This window comes from Hippocampus comes, unplaced genomic scaffold (genome assembly GCF_001891065.2).
Source record: "Hippocampus comes isolate QL1 unplaced genomic scaffold, H_comes_QL1_v1.1 scaffold86, whole genome shotgun sequence".
Taxonomy (NCBI): Eukaryota; Metazoa; Chordata; class Actinopteri; order Syngnathiformes; family Syngnathidae; genus Hippocampus; species Hippocampus comes.
In genome coordinates, this window is record NW_017805882.1 from 1678519 (window position 1) to 1702406 (window position 23888).

The 23888-nt window shown below is 41.4% G+C and overlaps 1 protein-coding gene and 1 long non-coding RNA gene across 2 annotated transcripts in view; one reads left to right on the forward strand and one right to left on the reverse strand.

The window, feature by feature from the left end:
• Positions 1–9495, reverse strand: part of abcc6a (ATP-binding cassette, sub-family C (CFTR/MRP), member 6a) — a 35844-nt gene extending 26349 nt beyond the window's left edge. Inside the window, exons 1-4 of the mRNA XM_019889504.1 lie at positions 9454–9495; positions 5461–5637; positions 5228–5353; positions 1305–1442 (exon numbers count right to left, since the gene is read on the reverse strand). Of these exons, the coding sequence (XP_019745063.1) occupies positions 1305–1442; positions 5228–5353; positions 5461–5637; positions 9454–9495 (483 nt within the window). The remainder of the gene's footprint in view (positions 1–1304; positions 1443–5227; positions 5354–5460; positions 5638–9453) is intronic.
• Positions 9496–13918: 4423 nt separating this feature from the next.
• Positions 13919–18928, forward strand: LOC109527252 (uncharacterized). Its single transcript, XR_002170498.1, has 2 exons — positions 13919–16856; positions 17121–18928. It is a non-coding gene; the product is annotated as an uncharacterized LOC109527252 (long non-coding RNA).
• The last annotated feature ends 4960 nt before the right edge of the window (positions 18929–23888 follow it).

Below are 23888 nucleotides of genomic sequence, written 5' to 3' on the forward strand. Positions count from 1 at the left end.
TTTTTTGTCCTGCTTTCCCCATATGTACACACTTTATAGCACAGGATATGGTTTGTACAGTCACGCACAACACAGCTGCATATAGTCAGGATTTAAAGCGATCCTGCTCTGAAAACACAAAATCTTTCATGATTGATGGTAGACATATAAATGCAGCAACATCTACAGTAATTCTGCCTTTCGGTCACCCTGACACACAAGTGTAAATAGGGAAAATATGGTTTGAAAATCCACCATGTAGCTGTAAATTAAGGGACCAGATGTGATATAACCTACTCACTCGTAATTGTCTTAAATATTGAACCTTTTGCAACTCTATCCTTATCATACAAAACCTGTTTATTCTGGCACGTTATAACACTTGGGTCAGCGCCACAGCCACAGCTAGTTTGTTGTGCAACAGTATGTATGCAAGCAATCCAGAATTATATGGTAAACACAAAACATTTTTATCTGAACTCTATGGAGCTATGCCCAGAAGGGGAATATCATGTGACCAAATGGATTTTTCCACATAGGGAAAAACAAGGTCAAGCTGGTTGGGAATGTGGGTGAGAAAAATGTAGGTCAAGTCAGAATGGCCAAGGGTCAACAGACGTGAACCCTGTCTTCAGCCTTCAACATTGTCAGACAAGTCGGATGAGTCAGGGAGCGGTAACTCCGCGCGCCGGAACGCTTGACATGTCTGTTGAGTGAAAACTTTAAGTGTGGATGTATGGATTTACATCTGGGAGTGCCTTTAACCCCAGCACTGATGATCTGGTCTGAACTTGCACTGTCATGGCTCACCAGGATTTATCCCAGCCCCCTCATTACAACACCCTAAGCTGTGGAGGAATCTCACACTGAGGGGGAAAAAACAAAATTATGGATGCGTGTGTGTTTGCGTCTTTTCTCTTTTTTCAGAAATGCAAATGAAACAGCCCAATGGCTTTGCACATCTAAATATAAACTTAGCCCCATTCTACAATGATTGTAGTGGCGCACAGTAGGCATAGGACGAAAAGAAAATGTAAACGCATGCAGGGTCAACCAGAATTGGCAGTGTCATCCTCTCTTCCTCCTCTCCATAGTTAATGTTCACTTTCTTTGGTTTAAAGTGGAAGATGAAATAACACTTTGCTGACATAGCATATGGCTCAAGCTGTGCGTCTCGACTATGGGCAGCAGCTCGTTTGACTAGATACGACTGCATGGTATTTGACATTACTGGGGACAAGCCTGACCAACATTTGTACATTTAACTGGCTAAAACAAACATAATTAACAATTATTGGAATAATAACACAACAAAAACAACAAACCTCATCTATGGCCAGCTGGATCTTTGCTCTGAGTGGCACGAGGGAGCAAACAACAGCCAAGACCCAGAAGAGGAAGAGGAATACAGAAGAGCGACAACCTCGTATTCTTTCCAACTGGATGATACATAAAGCCAGGATCTGAAAGGAAAGAGAGGGCGAGAGAGAAGAAAATGATTTACACATTTATAGGATGGCTTCCTGCCATAGCTAGCAAAAATAATGCCAAAGTGATTCTAATTCTTGGAATCCTACTGTAGTTTCTGCCAGTTAAAACAAACAGAAAGCCCCATTTCATTTTACTATAGGCCTACTGTAGTATTTTAGAATATGACATGTATTGATCAGAAATGCCAAATCCAGGTCCAGAAAGTAGAAAAACCTGCCGCAGTTGCCAGGTGCTTTTAATTGACTGGCAAGTAAACGAGCTCCCCAAAAAGGGTTTTTACTTTTGTGGACCTGGATTTGACACCTCTGGCTTTATGAGACCAGAGAGTAGGCAATATGCTTCATTGATTCAGTGGAAGAAAACAAGGCGCTATCTGCCAATGTTACGAACAAAATTGCTGAAAAGTTGGTGTGACTAGTACTGGCTCATCCCTGCTTTAAAAAAGAGAAATAAATAAAATAAATATGAGATGTTAGACCTACTATACACATAGATAAACCCTCTTAACATGTGCAGCATGTTGTTTCCGACAAAATAAGAGTCAGTGTTGGGTCACAGATGTCCTCAATGGAGTCATGCGTTGGGCGTTGAGCCTCTATACAATCCAAGTGGTTGGCCAAATGAGACGTCACACCATTGGGCCAGCTCACCAAGTGGGGAAAATGTAAATTTAGGTATCCAAAAGAGCACCACATTGGTTAGTCTGGGATGAACCACAGCACTGCCTATTAAAGACTAGTGGTAATAGGACTTTCCCATCAACAACTTGATATGGGGAGATTTCTGTGTGCCCTCACTGATGTAAACAACATTGCAGGCTTCTCATTCGGTGGTCTAACATTGATGGTTTGCTCTTTGGCTGTTCTTTTCCATTGCAAACTTGTTGTTTGTGTGGTAGTGAGTGTTGCTCAGCGGCCGCTGGGAAGACAACATGTTTTGCCTTTCTTTTGCATCCAAAGTATAATCTCCTGCATAAACCTACTAGAAGATTTGATAAATGCTAAAGTGTATCTAGGTACAGTCAGCACATTAACCCTAACCCTCTGTGTTGTGTTGGTTCCTTTATCTTTAATGATTATGATCACAATCTAATATTTTGCTCTACGGATTATGAAAAATTTATATGTGAACATGCATTAACTTTCAGAGGTCTTCATTCAGCCAGGTATGAAATTCTTCGGTCTATGTGGCTAAGAGGCAAAAGCTTAACAGAGAGGAGTTAAGTCCTCTTGAGTTTAATACCATTAAGACAAATTTATTATGAAAGGATTTTTAAAAAGATAAGAAAATGGGAGGTCAATAGTTGCATGACATTTTTACTCATATTTATTTTACTTTTTGTTGTATGGATTATAATTTACAATTGAATACATTTGCAGTAAATGGCCAGCATTTGTCTTATATTTTGACTTTATGTGAAATTATATTTCAAATGAACCCTTCCCACACCCAAAACAATTTCATCAGAATTGGTATTAATGAAATTGCAAGAAGTATCGACGAGCCCAGAGTGGGTAATCTAGACAACTGGGCGATTTCCCAATTTTGGCACACAGCAAGAAACAACACCACTATCAGTGTAACTATATTACACCCTGTCTGTAAAAAATAATACATTGAAGAGGCATACCGCAGTCACAAGAGTTCCTTCTAATGCAACAAAATACAGAAAAGCTACAGCTATCGCAAAGTTAATATCAGTCCACAGTACACTAAATTGTGCATCGAAAGTGGGGTACAGTAAAATGGTTTCAAATAAGAAGGCTAAAAGGAAGTGCTGTATGAGAAGCCTAAATGTTGCTGGCTTAACAGTGTTTGATAAATCTGCCTTGTTAAGTGGAACTGTTATGTACGCTTGCCTATTGGTCTGCGGTGAGCATGCCTGCCTCACAGTGCAGAGGTCGTGGGTTCGATTCCAGGCTTGGGCCTTCCGGTGTGAAGTTTACATCTTTTCTCCAGGCACTCTGGTTTCCTCCCACAGTCCAAAGACACGCATGGTTGGTTGATTGAATGCTTGAAAAGTTGAGATTGACCCAAAGAGTGATTGTGAGTATGAATGGTTGTTTGTCAGTAGGTGTGCCCTGCGATTGGCTGGTTCAGGGTGTACCCTGCCTCCTGCCTGAAGACAGCTGGGATTGGCTCTAGCATGCTCAGCATCCTTCTTGTGAGGATAAGCGGGTCAAAATGGATGGATGGATGTTCTCATGCATGTTCAAATAAAAACTGATCATTATTTTATAAACACATCCATCCATCCATCCATTTTCTAATCCGCTCATCCTCACGAGGGTCAGGGGCATGCTGGAGCCTATCCCAGCTGTCTTCGGGCAGTAGGCGGGGGACACCCTGAACTGGTTGCCAGCCAATCGCGGGGCACATGTGGACGAACAACCATTCACGCTCACAATCACACCTTGGGACAATTTAGAGTCTAAATTCAGTCTAAATTTTAGACTGTTCCATTAACCTACCATGCATGTTTTTGGAATGTGGGATGTGATAAATGATATCTCACCTACCGTAAAATAAATGACCATTTCTGTAATTAACCCTCAATACAAGCCATGCGTTTTCATCCAAAGATGTGCTTGTGTTTATTCGGGAGTCTGCAAAGACCACATGTGGGCAAGGCAGTCTGGGTTGGAGGGCAAGAAACCAAAAAGTGCCTGCAGAGAGTGGGAGCTTTGTAAGAAAAGTGACACACCAGGAGCAGTGGCTCGCTGTCCATCTGACTGTTCACTGCATTGTGATGCATCCATCAACCTTAGTCCTGTACACAACGGTCATGCCGTGATTGTGCAGCTTTAAAGCTATGTGCGTTTTTCATGAGTGAGACCCCGGTCATATATTGTAGTGTGCTTGTGAATGAATGCAATGTCCATGTCTGACAATTTAACACCTCACTACCACACTTGAAATGAACTATGCCTTCACGTCCACTATTCCCACATAAAACAGGAATTGATGTAAGGATAAGTCTACTCTGCACGCTGATGATTGATGGTCAAATATCAGCACGTTTACAAGGGAATGCAATATTTACATTGACTGCAACACTATAAATCTGTCCTTAGTTATTTTTCTTTTCACCTCAGTGTCTTGCCAATGAATGATACGTTCTATATTCTTTCATGTGTTTGCACGTTAACGTGTCAGCCACATTCCCAGAAATTTCTTGTTGCCCTTGGCAACACAGAACAGGAGGAATGTCCGATGAGGGGTTTGAGGTCGAATCAATAGTTTTTACTCACTCACGCTGACTAGAGACCTGCCTTGACATACAGAATCATCCTGTTGTATTGCTGATTGTTGTGAGTGGATTGACGCAAATGCCTTCATGGTCTGGGTAAAATTATCAAGAAAAAGTTGGTGCTTTAAGAAAAAAAGTTTCACATCAAGACGACAACAATTCCCGTTCACAAGGACTTGCTAAAATGCTGTAATATGTATGCCAGGTGAGAATTTGGCAATGTCACTTTGGGGGGGGAAAAAAACACGAGGCACGTACGCACTAACTTGTACTCTGGGTCATTTCTGAAACTGTCTTTTGTATTACTCCAGAGGCCTTTCACATATGTACGCAATGAAACTCCTCTGGTTACAGTAGGGGTCTAGGACATTGTAGACTCTGCTAGGAGAGGAATGGAAAGTTGTCTTTTGGCTACAATTGGGTGCATTTACATGTTTTTAATGTGCATTAACGTACATTTGCCTTCTCTAACAAATTAAAAAAAAAAAGGAAATCCATTGTTTTTACCACAGTCATGCTGCGTATGATGGGGCTGAGAAGGAAGATCATGTGCTGCTCAATCTCCTCGCTCCTCTCCAGTAAGATGTAGAAAAACTCCACAAAGCCAAAGGACGCCAACAGAAACCCGAGGACCTAAATAGCACAGTGAGATCAGGTTGAGGCTTTATTTGAAGAAAAAAATCAAATATATTCTCTCCACAAGCAACAGAGGATCCCCACGTATTCAATGCAAGACTCACCATCTTGACGATGCAAAGGGAGGACACCTGAATGCGTCCATGGTCATGGCAGTAAAGGTGAAGGCAGTAGAGAGGGGCTAGGAACCACAGATAGACGCATGGGACCCATACTAAAACTGTGTTCTGAAAGCACTGGGTCAAGTCTGGATTGGCTGTGTACCATGTGCGGTTCCAGTCCTGCAAGAGACATTAAAGAAATGATCAACAAACTACAAATATTACACAGCAAGATAACAATCTTCTGAGAAAGTCAGAAGACTCGGCCCAAATCCAGAGAATGCAGAGAACGTTTCAGCATTCCTAGCAGGACAGAGTGAAACCACAAACAGTTTTCAAAATTGTGAGTGAGTCCAGGCTGGACTGTGTGAGGAGGTCTTCTTTCTTTCTTTGAAAAGCTGAGTCAGCCTTAGTCAGTCTTTGACCTTGCCACTGTCTTTTTTTAAGTAGGACAGAGCAGGTCAAAGAGATCAAAGATGATACCAAACACCAAGTTTATGAACACAAACCCAACAAACCATTTCTTGGTATGTTTATTTATGGATTACATAACATTGGGGACGACATGGTGGTCAACTGGTTAGCATGTCCACCTCACAGTGCAGAGGTGCAAGGTTCGATTCCGGCTCCAGCCTTCCTGTGTGGAGTTTGCATGTTCTGCCCGTGCCTGCGTGGGTTTTCTATGGGTACTCTCCAATTTCCTCCCACATTTCAAAAACATGCATGACAGGTTAATGGAACACTCTCAATTGTCCTTAGGTGTGATTGTGAGCGCGAAAGATTGTTGGTCCCTGTGTGCCCTGCTATTGGTGGGCAACTAGTTCAGAGTGAACCCCGCCTTTTGCCCGAAGACAGCTAGGATAGGCTCCAGCACGCCTGCGACCCTTGCGAGGATAAGCAGATTAGAAAATGGATGTATGGATAACATTGGCAGAACCAAAGACTTTTGCAACAAAATAACATAGTAAGTGGCTTGTTGTTGTCGTCTTGCTTTTTATTGTTCATCACCTCAATAGCCTTCAGGGTGTCTGGCTCTGCTAACAAGATGCCAAAGGAAGTGGTTTAAAAGTTCCTCATATGGCAGCAGAGACTGGCATTGCTAAACAAGGGACAGTGGCTTGAAGCCATAATGTTGTTATATAACAGCCAACCATGCACAGCTCTGTCATTAAGCCCTTGACGGTGCACTATTTCAACAAACGTGGACTGGGGCCTATGGGGCTCATATGGGGCCTAATTTTCAGGCCCAGCGCCACTCTAGCACCAAGCCCAGCCTAACTGTGCGCTTGGGTGGAGTTATCTATTTTTTGGTATTTTCTTATATCAAAATGGACATTTGCGCCATTGTGGGAGTGAACACAGCTGATTTGATTCCTTGTCAATCGAAGCAGCTCCTCTCATTCCCTTTAGATCAGGGGTGTCCAAACTCGGTCTCCAAGGGCCGCTGTCCTGCCTGTTTTCCAGCTCTCCCAGGAGCAACGCACTTGATTCAAATCATCAGGATGGTTCTAATGCTACTTCAGAGCTGGCTGGTGAGCTGATCATCTGAATCAGGTGTGTTTCAGCCGTGAGAGATGGAAAACAGGCAGAACAGCGGCCCTCCAGGCCCGGAGCTGGACATGCCTGATTCATTCATTTAGATTCAGCACATGAGAGATGTGCGATCTACACGGCCGAAGCATAACGGACTCACTGGAGTACATGCAAGAGATCGATACGCACAAAGTAGGTTTATGAGGAACTGCAAGAAAATCTCCACTTTGCGGATGATGTTAAGTTGGCTGCTGCGAAGTGAGACTGTCTTTCACCCTTGACCGCGCATCTGCGTGTGAGCGCCCATAGTTGTGCTGCAGTCAGGGGCGTGCTTTTAAAAATAGATAAAAAGTTATGATAATAATACATAATGATTCAAGGGGTTCAATGCACGCTGGTGTCATATTTATGAACAAACTACAATAACAGCGCAGTGCAGAATCTCTCTGCCTGCACTTTAATCAAATCTACCAAAATCACCTCAGACCACCTGCGCAACAACTGAGAACTGCTTGTAGCTCGTCTCACATCTCGTCTACTTTCTGTCACCAAATTATCACGAGTGTCGCGGGTGTGTAATAGAAAATGCTCAACTACACTTGCCCTGGAAAGAAAATGAAGATGCACCACTTTTTCCGTATGTCTCTATGAAAATGGAGCACATGGAGTTTGTCCCACCTTTGCAACCTTTAACATTAGAACCCTCTGGTAAGACTTGTGGAAGATGTTGAAGTCTGTGGAACTCTTTGGTGCCTTCATCCACAATAACATTTATAAGGTCAAGGCTCACTTATGTTGGCCTGGCTCACAATCTTTCATCTATTTCATCCCAAAGCTGTTCGATGGGTCTGTCAGGTCAGGGTTCTGTGCATTTTCTTACACACCAAACTGTTCCAAACATGGGTTACTTTAAAATGAAATTCCTGGGAGAACAAATATGTCCACCTTAAGTCTTGATTGCTAAATTGCTAAATTGTCTGAATATTTTTGTTGTTCAAAGAGTGTGTGATCATATCAAAAGGATGAATGTTCCAGCCTGAATCGTGATTAATCACTGTTTACCATAAGTTGCCACTGTTCATAGCCTCTGGAGCCAAAAGGGTGTGAATCACGGTCTGACTAGCAGCTACCTGTTTCACTTTGAATTACAGCCGTATATTTGTCTGTCTCACCACAGAGTCATATAAGTATCCCAGCAAAATGTTCAAAAATAGAAAAACGACCAAAAAGAAAATCAAAGGTCAGTGTTACGTAATGAAAGGATTTGCACTCACTGTGCATCTGTGGACTCTGTAAGTGCATTTAGGTTCATTTAAACAGTATTACTCTTGAGAGCCAGTGAGTGGGCGACAACTTTCACAGACTCTTCTGACTCCTGTGGTCAATGGCAAAGGGATGAACAGAATGCTTTCATAAAGTCACACTCCAAACATTTTCTTGTACATTTCACGCCTTATCCACTTTTTCACCCCTGACTGAAGTGGTTTCAGCAACCCAGCAACTTGGATGCCACGAGGTGTCTGTTTCATATGACAAACACGCAGATGTGAAGGCAAGGCTACTAAATTCTCCTTACACCATATGGATTTAATAGACTGTGTCCAGAATGCTACAGTGAAAAAAATGTGTCAATTAAAAGGTAGCATTGACTCTAATGTGTCTGTATATTGTATCCGGACATTTCCAAATTTCCATCTTGTTTCTTCGAGACAGCTCGGCTTTGTATGCTTTAGATAAATTCCCATCACTACCTCAAGTCTGTGACCAAAATGCCAGCAATGATGTTGTTTCAGAGGTATGTGTAATGTTCATTACGACTACAGTTAAAAAGTGAAGATACTTTGCAGCAAACAGAAGAGAAATGCAAACATAAGAACATTGCAAAACATACACTTTGCTCTTACAGAGCTAAAATCATTCCATCTTCATTTTAATGTGAAACCAGTCGTGCTTTACTTTCATTTTCACAACTGATGGTTGTTTAAATGCTTGCAGGAGCAAAAAACAGAAAGTGCTGTAATGAGAACCAGAAACATCGAGGGGGCGTGATGAAAGAGAAGTAAAAAGAGGCAAGTTCTGACCGTGAACATTCCTGCTTAATCGCAGACATTGTTTTTAGTTGAGATATAAAATACAGATATCTACAATGTATAGGAAGTGAACATCTCCGCCTCTTACATTTAGATTCCGGCAGGCAGCGACATGTGGAGCTATTCCCCTGCCACACGTAATGTGCAAAACAGTCTGTGAAATCCTCTCATGGACTACAAGAAGCGAGACTAATTGACAACATATTTGATTCTGTGAGGGCAGAAAGGCCTCGGAACACCCAACATTCAAGATGAGAGTCACAAAGTTGGACATTAATCTACACGACCAATAGCAGAGAGAGAACGAGGGGAAGCGAGAGAGAGAGCGTACGGGGGGAGAGAGAGAAAACACAAAAGGCCTGTTGAGACTCACCCACAGAGGGTCCAGGCCACTGAGTCGGCAGAAGGCATCCATCCACTCGCTTGCTGCTTCCTCTCTGATGCGCCACTTGTTGGGCTGGAACAGTCCTGCTCCTCACACTAAGGTAGCACACCTTCAGCACACGTGTGTGTCCGAGTCAGGATAAAGAATTCACTGTGTGTCCTTGATGGACCTCTACTCTCTCTTGGATGCCAATATTTCTCCCGAAGCCTGTCTTTGCTAATGTGTCTGAATGGCTCAGTGTTTTTTAGCGAGCAAGTGTTGGGAGTGCGTCTGTGTGACTTGTCCTCCTCTTTAATAAAACATCAGCTCTCAGTGAAAGTTTGCATAGGTTTGAACTGCTGCTGCCCCGAGAGCTTGTGTCTTTCTGACTCTCATTCTGTCTGCCTGCCTGTTTATGAGTGTGTCTCCTTGTTAGGTGGGTGGAAATATTTCTTTTTCTCATGCGTACACACCCCTCTCCTCTGTCCCACATCTGCTAGATTTCAATCAAAACACCAAAGCTACTCCCCTCAATGGGATGACGGTCCCCCACCCCGAAAAACTCCTCCCACTTTCACTCACTGCCTCCTCTCCGAGTCCTTCTCCCAGCTCTTTTGCCCACATCTCACACATCACCACGTCTGACCACACAGTATGTGCAACTTATACAATTTAAAGTGCGGCTAAAGCATCATTCACAAACTGTCGAAGTCAGTATATGATGACCTCAGTCGCCATTGGGTGACATGTCTTCATGTAAGGCTGAACAAACTTTCACATTTGTCCGGTAACCACTCTGAGTGCACAGTTGTAGCATAATGGTATTGTGTCATGTTTCGGTTTGTGACCAACAGGTGGCACTGTAGGGCTCTCCCTGCAGCTGCACACCTGTTGGTCATTATGTCGTTATGTAATTGTTTAAAAGGACTCCCGGCACAACCACTCAGTGTCGGGTCATTCTTTGTTTGCTTGCAATTGTCATGTTTGTTTCTGTCATGGTTCTGTTCCTGTTAGTTTTTTGCCACAGTCATGGTTTTGTTTTGCTACTTTGGATTCGTTTTGGTTGTTTGCACTTTGTTTGTTTTGGATTCAGTTTTCTCTGTGTTTTATTAAATACAATTCGTCAAGTTCACCCTGCTCCTCCCTCCTGCCTGCTTTTTGGGGTCCACCACCACCTTGCAACATGACATATTGATCATTTTTCAATCCAAAGAAAATTGTGAACGTGTGTTTTTCTGTGGGATTCCTAATGTCACATGACTTTCCAAGTATTAGTTTAAAAACTGCTGACACAAGGCGAATAGAGGACAAAGTTCATTAATAAGTCATCTAAGCCAGTTTGGGAAATGTAGAAGTAGAAACCTTAAAATCATCATGATACATTGTCACAAATGTTAAAAATGGAAAATACAACAGCACAAACATAACCAGTGAAGGTATTCTTCCTTTAAGCATGTACACTTTCAGTCTTGGGGTCCAGCGAGCCCTTTGAGTGTACATTGCTTTAATTGCAAATGCATGTCATCCTATTGGACAGCAAGGTCAAAGAAGGACATGTGTTCTTCACTCTGCCACTGTGTCCAAAGACTGCAAACTTTGTTGTAGCCTGACAAAACTAATGTCCTGTGCATCTTAGTTGACAGCGATTGTATTTCTGTATTACATTTAATGTAATACAGAAATTGTTTTTTACCCACAGGTACAAATGACGACTGACAGAACCCTTTCTACGATGTAATGTGTAAACAATGCACTCAGTTTTGTCTGATCATAAAACTTCAACACTTCAACAAATATGCATGCCATGTCTCCTTTGTGGACCGTGAAAATTAATGCAGTCACAGGACATATTAATAGCCCCCACGTATGTTGAAAAAGGGCAAAAATGTGTAGTCCTCCTCGTGGTCGACTGAAATGTGTCCTCCCATTGCACAATTTTGGTCACTCTGGTCGAGACACAAGGGAAAAGTACAGCACAACAGCTGTGCAGGAAAGTATGACAGTCTTTGCTGGGACTAAAGCAAGCAGCATCATAGCCGCAGAGAGAAACATGGAAAGTTTGGCACGGGGGCCGACCACTACCTGATCCTATGTCTGGGCGTGCAAATATGAGATAATTATTCAGAAAATTAGTCATCATGTTATGTTCTCCAGCAGACTCTGGAGTTTTTATTCATTAGGCCCTGATGCTGGATTCCAAACTGTATGTTGTATACAGTATGTTGTTGATGACTGACTAAAAAAAAATGGTTGTTTGAAATCAAATGGTCAGATATTTTGACAGTTAAAGGGCTCTTCCGGCTGGGTTTTTAAATTTTTTACTAACAAGCTCAATTTTTTCCCCCCCTTTTCTTTTAAATCAGGAAAGTGAAAATGCAAGTTAATGTAAATGTTATCAATATGTTTTGGAGGAATCAGTAACTACTAAACAACTACTCTCAAAACACCCTTCCTAGCTAGCAATAAAACCACGCCCCTCACTCTTCCCATGTCTTGGTGGGAGTCAGAGAAGGAGCTGGACAAAATGTATCCATTCAAAATCATTGTAAATGCATTGCTAATAATTTCCAAAAACAGCGATCAATCGGCATTACAATTTATGTGTCTGAAAGGTGGGCGTCCATGACACGCTGCTCCTTACATCGTTGACGATTTCGGTCTGATGTGTCAGTCAAGTAGTCTCCTCCCAACTAAAAACTTAAATCACGACAGAGACTTTCAGGGGCGTGAATTTTAAGGCAGACACAGACATCATTTTTACATACGTATGGGTGCCATTGTTCAGCCCAAGTGCTCATTTAAGATGGCTAGAATATGGCAACATTAAAATCACATCAGCTGTCCCCAAAGTTTATTTTGTCTTCCAGGTTAATGTAGCTGTCAAACGGACCTAAACAAAAATAATGTCCATGCTTCACACAAATGTTGTGTTATGTCTCAGTCCGTCAGGTTGTGATACAGGATGTCGACCGTTGTTGCGACCAGCAAATGGTCCGAAACACCTCAGGCATGCACGTGTGTGCCTGTAAAACATGCTGCAGTGTTTACAATACAACTTTTGTCAAATGACACAGGGGAACACTGACTGTGTCTTGACTTGTTCTCTTTCTTTTCTTTCTTTCTTTCTTTTTTTTAATAATTGACATATTGTTGAATTGTTATGCACAAGGAGTTTTTTTTTTCTCTAAGCAAAACTGCAAAGTATCTCGCCAGTGCTTGGCAAAAGAGCACATTCAAGGGCCATGTGATAACGTTTTCTCAAAAGGACTCCCTGTGCACAGCAATGAAATAGATTTCATGTGTAGAGGACAAAATGGCATTTTTTTTCCCTAATAAATATTTTATTGGTAAAACAGAAAGGTGACTCCATTGCGAGATGCTCTGTTGAGTAATTTACATCCAAATTCAAGTTCTTGATGACTCTCTGTCCAAAAGCTTCATTCCACCAAAATTCTTACCTGAATTTTGGTGGAACTCACGGATTGTGCTCCGTGTGTCCTGACAAACAACAAGTGGAATGTTTAATGTTAATCAGTTAAAACATGGATTTATCTAATTTCTATACCCATTGTACTAACAATGGTCGCCGGTCACCTGGAGACCATTCAAGCTGATTTTTGGATGAGAGGCGATGTACTCCTGAACTGGACTGCAGTCAGTTGACGGCGAGTTAAAGACAAAAAAGAAATATAGATGTCAGTGGGCAATATCGTGCTTTGAATTCACTTAAAATGCACATTTTGGGTAAGTGGGAGGAAGCCAGAGTACCCTTAGAAAGGGAGTACATGATATCAGCACAGGCGAGGGAAGCTTGAACCAAGATTTAAACTCAATATCAGAGGCTTTCTACTGTGAGGCAGACATGTTAATCACAAGTGTTGCCCCGAGGGAAAAATATTGTTGATCTAATTGCCATGCCTGTGCAAAAGCTCATAATGAGTTGTGATGTTTCATAATGAATCATAAATGGTATGCATAGCAGAGGAGAGGAGAACCTTCCAGAAAGACAAGAATTTCTACAGCACTCCACCATTAGGCCTATATCGTAGAGCGGCCAGACGGAAGCCATTCCTTTGTAAAAAGCACATGGCTGCCCGCCTGGAGTCTGACAAAAGACACCTAAATGACTTTCAGACCATGAGAAAGAAAAATCTATGATAAGATAAAGATTGAACTCTTGGAGTGAATGCCAGATGTCATGTATGGAGGAAACTGTTAGGGTGGTTCTGTTTGTGACCAACAGGTGGCACTGTCGGGCTCCTCCTGCAGTGGCACACCTGTTGGTCATTGTTTCATTAGTGTGTGGTTAAAAGGACTCCCTGCCCTAACAGTCAGTGTCGGATCATTGTGTGTCTCTGTGCACATGTCATGTTTTGTTTTCTGTCTTAGGTTTTTGCTACTTTGATTTCTGGAATTTATTTGAATGAGTTTTTTGAGTTAGTTTCTCCAATGTATTCCTGTTTACATTTTGTTAAATACATTTTGGTCAATCCACCCTGCTCCTCCCTGCCTCCCTGCTTTTTGGGGTCCTCCAACTACCACCCCGCAAAACGTGACAGAAACGAGGCACTGCATAACACCTGACCAATACTATCCCTACGGTCAGGTATGGTGGGGATGTTTTTCAATGGTAGGAATTGAGAGACAAGCCAGGATTGAGGGAAAGATGAATGCAACAATGTACAGAGACATCCCGGATAAAAACCTGCTCCAGAGTGTTCAGGACCTCAGACTGGGGCGAAGGTTTAACTTTCAACAGGACAATGACCCTAAGCACAGAGCCAAGACAACAGCGGATTGGCTTTATGGCAAATCTATGAATGTCCTTGAGTGGCCCAACCTAAGGCCAGACTTGAATCCGATTAAACATCTCTATAGAGATCTGAAAATGGCTGTGCACTGATGCATCACATCCAACCTGATGCAGTTTGAGAGGTCCTGCAAAGAGGAATGGGCAAAACTGACCAAAGCTACAGTTGGTGTGCCGAGCTTATGGAATTATATTCAAAAAGACTTGAGGCTGTCATTACTGCCAAGGGTGGATTAACAAAGTATTGACAAAGACTTTGAATACTTACAGTGTGTACAGGTGATGTCTTAGTTTTTTTTTTTTTGGTTTGTTTTTCGACTTTCCAATTTAAGGGAAGCTAAACTTTATCACAACTGCTGCATCCAGAACAAACCTCACAGCAGATCCAATCTGATCATTCCCAGAGAACGTCAGGTTAAGTTAAAAAAATAAAAAATAAATTGGTATAGAGTTGTGCACAAGCAAGACCAAGAAGTGTGCAAACTGCAGGTACAGGCCAAAGAGGGGACAATGTAAACAACCCGGTGCACGTCTGGTCTGTAAATATAACCAAAATAAGGTTGGTGTCAGCGGATGGCTCAGCGACAGACTGTTTACAGCAGCAGGGAGCGAAAGACGGCCCAGCGCAGAGCTAGTGGGAGGCTGGTAAAAGCTGGGCTTTTTGTGGTCATGGCAAGTAGTAGTAGTAACGTGGGGTTGGCAGACGCTTGATGCAGAGGTTGGCTGCGGGGGTGGCAAGGCTTGAGCCAGCCTGTGGTGGTGTGGTGTGGTTAATCAGTCTAGGTCATCTACACTTCCTCTGGCCTCTGTTCCTGGGAGGAAAAACAGTCTAGTCAAAATAATGGAGTCATTTTGGCTTCGTATACATTCTAGCTAGGGAAGACAAATTTAGCAACAGAAAAGACAAGGAAGGCGCCAAAAAGCAATGAAGAAAGTGAACAAAATATTTGTTCTGTTTTTGCTATGTCTCAATTGTTAAAAAGGGTCTTAAATTCGGAGCTCAACGTCACCGTTGCTGAATTTAATGCCTCATTAATTTGTAAACTGAAACTGGATTTTGACACAGGAGCTCTAGTGTGTTGGGCACATCATACGCAACAGTATTTGTTGACTATTTGGGTGTTCCAGACCCGTTTAATTCCTGTATCTGGACTGTAGCCTCACCTCACATTACTCTGTCAGTGATATCAGGCCAAAGGTATTTACCACCTTTCCTGGCTTGGTACCTGCTAAGATGCTCACTCACAAGTAGAAAACATTCTCAGGTACTGTGCCAAGAATAGATTTGAAACAACCTTACATGCTCATGTTTACTATGAGCTAATATCACTCACGTATCTCAATAACAACAACAACAGGTGAAAGGGGCCCCTACATAGAGAGACACTACAAATAAGGTAAGCTATCTAAGTATAATTTTACTTAAGGTCACAGCTGTTAGACAATAATGTGTGCACAGTGGATGTAAAATTTCTACACAGAACTAATAAAATGCCGGGTTTTTATGATGTAAAAAAAAAGAAGTGAGACCAGCATAAATCATTTCAGTATTTTTTTCCAACATTAACATGAACTATAGAAAACAAATCCTAATCAACTATGGGGGTCCATAGTGTTCAATGCCATCATCCCAGAACTCCTCACTCCAACCTCCTCCAGAAGTCAGGCCACAGCAGGTGAGGCTGAGGGAAACTACCACAATTACACACCCCATCAGCATCATCACCGCACAATGCTGTATCCTCTCTCTGCTGCTCTTATTTCCTCATACAGAGTACTGCGCCTCAACTCATCTGTCAAACTCCCAAAGTTTGCAGACGAAAACTCAGTCATCGACCTCGTCAACAATAGAGATGAGTCAGACCGATACTGGACCTGAGGGGACTCAAAGATCATCTGATGGTATTACCACGCCACATGCTAACAACAGTCAGAGGGAGCGGTTCACATCCATCGATCGAAAGGACGCCTCCTCTTACACTTCTACACAGACCGTTTATCCATTTTGCCTACAGAGGCCATCACTGGCAGTTCTGTGTGCTCCCTTTCAGGCTGTTCCTCGCCACAAGGGTCTTCACCCGATTTCTGAAAGCTGCTCTTGCACCGATAAAATGTGGGGACATGAAGGTGTTGCAGGACCTAGACAACAGACTAATCTACACACCGTCACAGGCTCAGATGGTTCAGGATACTTCTGCTTTCTCATGTGGCCCAGTTAAGCATGAGAGTCGATTGAACCTTGAGCCACTGCGAGGCAGTCACCGCAGATGCCAGTCTAGCAGGGTGGGGTGCTGATTGGCAACGGAGGATAGCTGTCTGTGTGGGACAGGGCCAATCATAGCAATGCTGTGGCGGTGTGCAGTGCACCTGGCTCTCATGCACTTTCACCTGAAAGGGAGGCATGTGCTTGTGCTTCCGGACAGCACTGCAACTGTTTTCCACAGAAACCAGCAGGACGGTATGAAGTCCATCTGGCTTTTACAAGTCTCCCAGCACCTTCTCTGGTGGGCTGCCCCCCATTTAGCCAGTCTACAGGCCATACATCTGCCAGGGGATCTGATCCAACTTGCGGAGTCTCTCTCCCAACAGGGTCCTCCTCCAGGTGAGTGGTGCCTCCACCCGGAGATGGTTGACACGATTTAGGATTGTTTCATCTGAGCAGTGGTGGATCATACTGCCAATTTTGCCCATCTCTGTTGTTATTTGCTTTATTCTTCATTGCAGTTGGTCACTCTGCATCATTTGCACATTTGTTGTTGTTTCGGTATTACTGCATTACTGGACTCTGTTTTAATGAGTCTCTGTACTGTGTTTATGTCTTAAATGTATGCTTTGTCATAGTGACTAGATTGCTGTAGTACTCGAGCAGCCACAACTAACGGAGACAACTTCCTTGTATGTTTCAACATACCGGTACTTGGCCAAAAAAGGTGATTCTGATTATTTTGATTCTCGGCATTACCGTTGGTGTGCCCTTTTTTCTTGTCTTTACAATTGCAGTCTTTACTGTGTTCCAGGCAGTGGTATCAAATCCAGCTCCAGAAAATAAAAACCTTCCCACAGTTTAATTTTGCACAACCGGCAGGAAAAGAAGCTACCCAGGAGCTCCTTTACTTAACCTGGATGACTGAGAATCTACACAGAAAGTTTAAGAAACACTTTTCTCTCCTGAACCTGAAGTCAGCAAAGCTTCACACAATTATGGATTGTGTTGGCATGGATGTGAGTGGGTAGAGGATGTCAAGAGAGGAATAAATTAGAAACATCTGCTTAGGCACGAGGGATCATTTAGCAGAATTCCACGCAACTTGTGTGAAGGGATCTTCTGTCTTCATCTGCCTCCTGTTTTTTCTTCATTTTAACAAACATTTACTGTGAGGTGTGAGATAAAGGGTCAGGAACAAGAAGCGTGAAAATTGGCAACAGAGACATCTGTTGGAAAACAAATTAAATTTCTTTTTCCCAGTCTTCTTACTCTTTCTTTTAGTTCGTTGTCTCTAATCTGATTTGAATATCTAAACATCTCACACACTGTGTTGATACTTTTTTTTCTCCACTAACATTATATCACCTGATGAAACTTGGTAGTGGTTATCCGACACAATTTGTAGTTTAGTTTACACTTCTTTCTTCTCTTGAAACTATGTAAACTGACTAAAGTAACTACCGTAACTAGCTAACTAACTTCCACAGTGCCAGTTACCGCTATGTTTTAATTTTATGAGACTATTATCTATTCTGTGATTAATTTAGGTTACATAATCTTTAAAACAACTTTTTTTTTGGTCTTCCTCAATGAATCATTCAGGAAAGGTCTTAAGTTAGGTAACAGTAATGTGGCTGAATGTGTCTGGACCTGGGGGCGGTTCCTCAAAATAACATCATTTCTTTTGACTTGGTCTTGTTTTGTCCACATTTTGAACTTGCGTCATGGACACATTCGTCCCCTGTATTTTTGTCAATTCTTATTGTTTTCTTATTTTATACTTCCCCCAATTTCGGTGGATGAGCCAGTTTTTTCATGACTTAATGTCAGCTTTTCTTTTAAGTGAATGAGTGCGTGAGTAAGTGAGTGAGTGAGTGGAACTGACACGGATGTACCACTCACTGAAAATGACAACTAAGGAGACTGGCTTTTGAATAGATTTTAGAATATATTTTAGAGGAAGGACTGTGTAAACAATTTATGGCATACACTGTAAGTATTAACAATCTAACAGTAAAAAAGGTTTCTTTATGTATCCATGACCACTTTCATCGCGTATCTGCAGACACTTGAGATTAAAGTTAAAAACTCAAGTAAACACTACAAAATTTTTTTTACGATGTTCGTCAGGATACTGTGGCTTCTCCCTTAACTCAAAACATAAGTTCTCCTACCCGAAAATAGAAGTGAGTGGAAATCCATGGAACAGTGCTCTGTCACTAGTTTCCCATTCATGTGGATTGCTGTCTCCCTAACAGAACTTGGAGCCAGACTCCCACTCAATCTGGCTTCCAGTGACGCACGATGATATTGAATCATTTCGAGTCCCCACATTGGAGTGGTAAGAATGGCATAAAAAAAACAACAACAACAAAAAACTTGCATTTCCTGTTAAATGATTGCTGACAGAGCACTTATAATAATATCAGCAAGTAAAACTGACAGGACCAGGACTGCGGTTCTAGCATTCATAAAGAAATTATCCTCTCCCACGGAGCTGTAATACATTGTCGTCTTCGGGGTGGGGTACAAATAGCATATATCCAACATGATAAAATCCTAAAATGATAAACTGCAGATGTTAATGGTCAAAATTCCACATGAACAAGCCACAGTTCACTGAGTTTTTTTTTTAACTTACAGTATTTATTTAAAGTTTTTGTGATCCTTTGGGGTGAGCAGGCAAAACACTTTTTTAAATGGGATTCAAACTATAAGGTATTTGAGAGTACTACAAAAATGAAACATAGCAATCAAGAATATCGCCCTGATACATCATCAGTCAATTCTCCAAATTTGTCAACATTTCCCAAACACTGCCACAGTGTGCATGCAAACTTATGAGACAAATGTAAGACTTTCATGTAAGCCAAAATAATGCGAAATAGTTTGGAAAAAAACTGTATTTAATCTACTGTATATTCATTTTCCATCGTCTACATTTAAAAGACTGAATACCACTATACACTAAATTATACGTCTTCCCGCATGGCATATAAATAGTAGGACATGTCACTTGGCAATTCAAGGCCATTTCACCTACAGTACAGTATGTACTGGTACACAGCTAACCCACAGTTTGCACTCTATAAATCAGAGAAATGTGAGCCACATCCTTGAGCTAACAGGAAATCCTGTTTAAATGGCATGGTTCATAAATGAGATTGCCATCACTCTTTAAATGGATTGTTGAGCATTTCTGGGCTTGCACAAGCTCTGGGTGAAATGTTCTATCGTAGTCAATGCCCGTTTTGAATTGAAGTGCTTGAAAGCAGATACAATAGATGCAAGTTCTTTATTTGCGACCTGACAAGCAACTGTAGAAAATGAAAAGCAAAATAACAAAGTGACTTTCACAAATAAGTCCATCCCGATTGCACAGCATAGTGCTGTTGATCACAAAACACCAACATAGCAATATTTCATGCCTTGAGTTGACCACGAATTTGTGCAGATTTTGAGTGCAAGTGCCTTATCATGCCTGTCTTGAATAAAGATTATTTTAATGACGATGAATTTTAAGTATACATCTCGACACCTCATGTCTGCAATGTTCTGTAAAGCTTCAACATATGTGAATACATGTATAAATATCTGATTTGCATGTTCGGGTCTAAATTAGTCTTGACTCTGAAAAATATGCCTGTCCCTAGCAGCTTCAGTCTGGAATCAATATTTTTTGAGTCATACTTTACAATGCTGGGCGCTCTAACAGTTTTGGGTTTTTTTCACTTGTCCTACTTGACTTGAGAAAAAGTTTAACACCAACCTGTTCCTGGTCCGGTTGATTATGATATGATTACATTTTTAATGAATTTCTACTGAATTCCTATCCGTCACTTTTTTTAAAAAAAAATTTTCTTCCCCAAGTCATTACAGGGGTCTCAATAAAGACCACTACAATGTGCATCTTTGGTATGGAAAAAATATATATAGTAAAACACAGAAGCAACTATGCCAGACAGACATGGGCCATTTAACTTGGACCAGACGTCGCTATACTGTATAAAGTGCACTGCCCTGTGTCCATGAAAGCAGCGGTTTTGACTGTGTGGCATTCTCTTCACTGCATAAAATTGTGGCGTGTAAACAATCCAATAATGCAAGAAAAATCACTTTCCTCTGGATCTATTTGAGTACACTGTGTGAAAAATATTGGATGGCTTTTAGCTAAACACAAATCTGAAAATAAAATCTTTTTGAATGCCTTTCATGAGATCTCATGCTGTTAGGCTATTGAAAACAAAGTTACGCAATTTCTTCTTAACCCAGTTTTGTCACAATTTTGGATGATGATTGTAGAAGAGTTCTGTTTTCAGGAACGCGTGCCATTTCATTGTCTTTGCTCCAATGATATTTCTGAATGTCAGCCTCTCTCTCCCTCTCTGACCACCCGCCAACTCCCATCTGCCCCATTCTCTCTCTGTTATTCAAAACAATGACTTAAGACAAAGTTTCTAAAATGCGAAGGGAGCATTGAAACCTTTAGCTGATCCTTTGTTTTTATCTCCTGAATCATTCTCATACCAACAGATCACAAAATAGAAATCAAGAATAATTGAGCAATTACAGGCCATAATTTTATGCTAAAATAATTTAGATAATTTTGCTGGAACACTGTCTCGTATTAAAATAATACTGAAATTTTTTGGACTGATGAGTTCTAGATCTTGAGGACCTTTTTTGTGATGCCACTACAAAAGGGTAAGAGTGATGGCAAAGAAGAACCTAAAGATGATGACCGCAGAACTGTAAAGTGAACAAATTCTGATGAAGGTAAACACGAAATGCAGTTGGGTCATTACGCTACTGCTCAAAATCAGTGGCGAGCCTTTCAGTGGGTACTTTCAGTCAGGACTTTGTATACTTAATCCACTTCCTAATACCACCATGTCACGTTACAATTGTAGGAACTATCAATACCGTATAAAATACAATATAACAGACAGGCAACTGTGCCAAGAACATCAGCTGCAGCTGTCCAGAATCAACATCATTCTCATAAAATGACAACATCATGAATAAGGCAAAAACAGATCATGCTCACCAGATGCTTATTAGACCGTTCAACAAATGCTTACTATTCTTTATAATAAGAGATGCAAGTAAACATTACATGATATTTTTTTTTTTGCACTGATTCTGTATCTGCACTTATTTTCCCCTAGCACATCAGGTTTTTATAATAATAATAATAATTCATAATAATGGCAGCACGGTGGATGACTTGTTAGCAGGTCCGCCTCACAGTGGAGAGATGCAGGGTTTGATTATGGCTCCGGCCTTCCTGTGTGGAGTTTGCATGTTCTCCCTCTGCCTGTGTGGGTTTTCTCTCTACATACATGGACTGGAAGCAGTGCAGACAAGAAATGGGAGAATAAATTAATATGATTTAATGGAAGAAATATTATTTCTTATTACTTCTCCACAAAACAGCATGTCTAAATAAACCATCATCAATAATAAGCCAACAATGGGACATACACTGGTAAGCCAGCAATACACAGCAAATCTGCTGGCGCTAATTCAACACCATAGGGTGTTAATCTTGTCGATATGCATCCCCACTACCCAGTGTTCCAGTAACGTTTACAAAAGTGTTAAATGTTTCACACCCACTAGTGTGTTAGAGCAACAAAATGTAGTGTTGACAGTGGAGTAATAATGACACTACTGAGTGCCATCATGCCAATCACGTCAGACACATCAATAACAGTGTCAAATCTTCCTCAATTCAAAATGCATTCAGGTAATCATCAAAACCCATGGTGTGGATAATGTAGCATCTGTGTGTGTGTGTGTGTGTGTGTGTGTGTGTGTGTGTGTGTGTGTGTGAGAGAGAGAGAGAGAGAGAGAGAGAGAGAGAGAGAGAGAGAGAGAGAGAGAGAGAGAGAGAGAGAGAATATTGCCTTCATTTTGACACGTGGGCAACTAACAGACTCGCCAAGCGTTGCCGGAAAAGAATTGGGAGTACAGTAATATCTTTTGAGCTAAAGGGGGCTTAAAGGTTTCATCAAGCACCTTTCCCATATCATTTGTAGAAGTACTCTCCTCCAAGTACTGCCAGGTCATCTCTCTTGGTAGTATAGGAAAGGAAATTTGATATGCAAAAACCTCGACCTTAGTGAGGATAAAGCATTTTGGAAAATGAATGAATGAATGAATGATATGCAAAAATGAAAATTCAAAGCGAACCCATTTTCAAATATGCGTGAAATGTGTGCTATGCCCTCATGAACACAAAAGGCCTACTTTACCAACAATGATAAAAACTTAACAAGTTCCTGAAATAAAACATATTAAGGCCCAAAAGAGAGACCAGTGTTGCTAAATGAGCAGTTATAAACAATATTGCATACAAGAGAACAGACACTGACGTGCAACACACACTTAGGTGTCCTAGTCAGAGACCAAATGAGACAAGACCTGTCACGTCTCCTTGCAGTGAAAGCAGACATTGTTGACTCACTGTAGTCTAGGGGCTCTTTGCTTGCGTCCCACCACAGTTATGCACTTGTCTGACCAGAGCCTCGGAGCAAGGCTGCGCAGACTTACATTTGTCCACAGAAAGCATGCAACCATTACACAAAGAGACATGTGGTGAAGCACAGACACTCTTTCTCCAGGTCTCTGGGCTGCTCTTTTATTCACTCATCAGTCAAAACAATCTAAAAAAGCAGGAAAACATGTACTTTGAGGCTTTTATTGCAAGGTTAAAATTCTAACCTGCTTCTTTCATTGTATTTGGAGAATGTTGACATTTTCAGCCTCTCTCCACACATCCTCCAAATACGTGACTAAAAACCATTTTTCGGCCCCAATTTTGAAAGGATGTGCATATGGCGGTTTAGGAGCTGCGGGGTCGCAAGTTCACAGGAATAATTTGGAAATTGGGAATGGTTTCTGATGATAAGTCTCTTCACTTTCAGAGGACTGTTACTGTGCCACTGAGCAAGGCTTTGGAACCGTGACAAGGCATGACTTGAAAACTCAAAGTTACTTTTTCACTAGGATGTTGTTAAAAAAAAACAAAAAAAAAAACCCAGCAACACATGTGGATATCAGCCCAGCCAAGTAGCAATCACATTGTTTGTTGAGCCTTGATGGTTATGTGTAGTTATTATGTATTATACTGGTAATAGGCTAATAGTCAGTGTTGGATGTGAACGACTTCAATGAACTAGTTCATATATATATGGCGAATGTCAACTGGATGTTGTGTACTTTTGCTTTGTGAATGCTTCTGTGAAAGAGCTCATTCTGGGGCCATGTCTGAGGTATGTGCAGGTGACTAAAAAAAAGAAAAAGAAAAAAAACTTGGTCATTTCCAACCCAAACAACATTAAAAACATAATTGGCATAAATGAACTAGTTCATTTTTGGACCAATGAACTGAGTTTAGTTTTTGTTCAGGATTGTGGCAGGGAG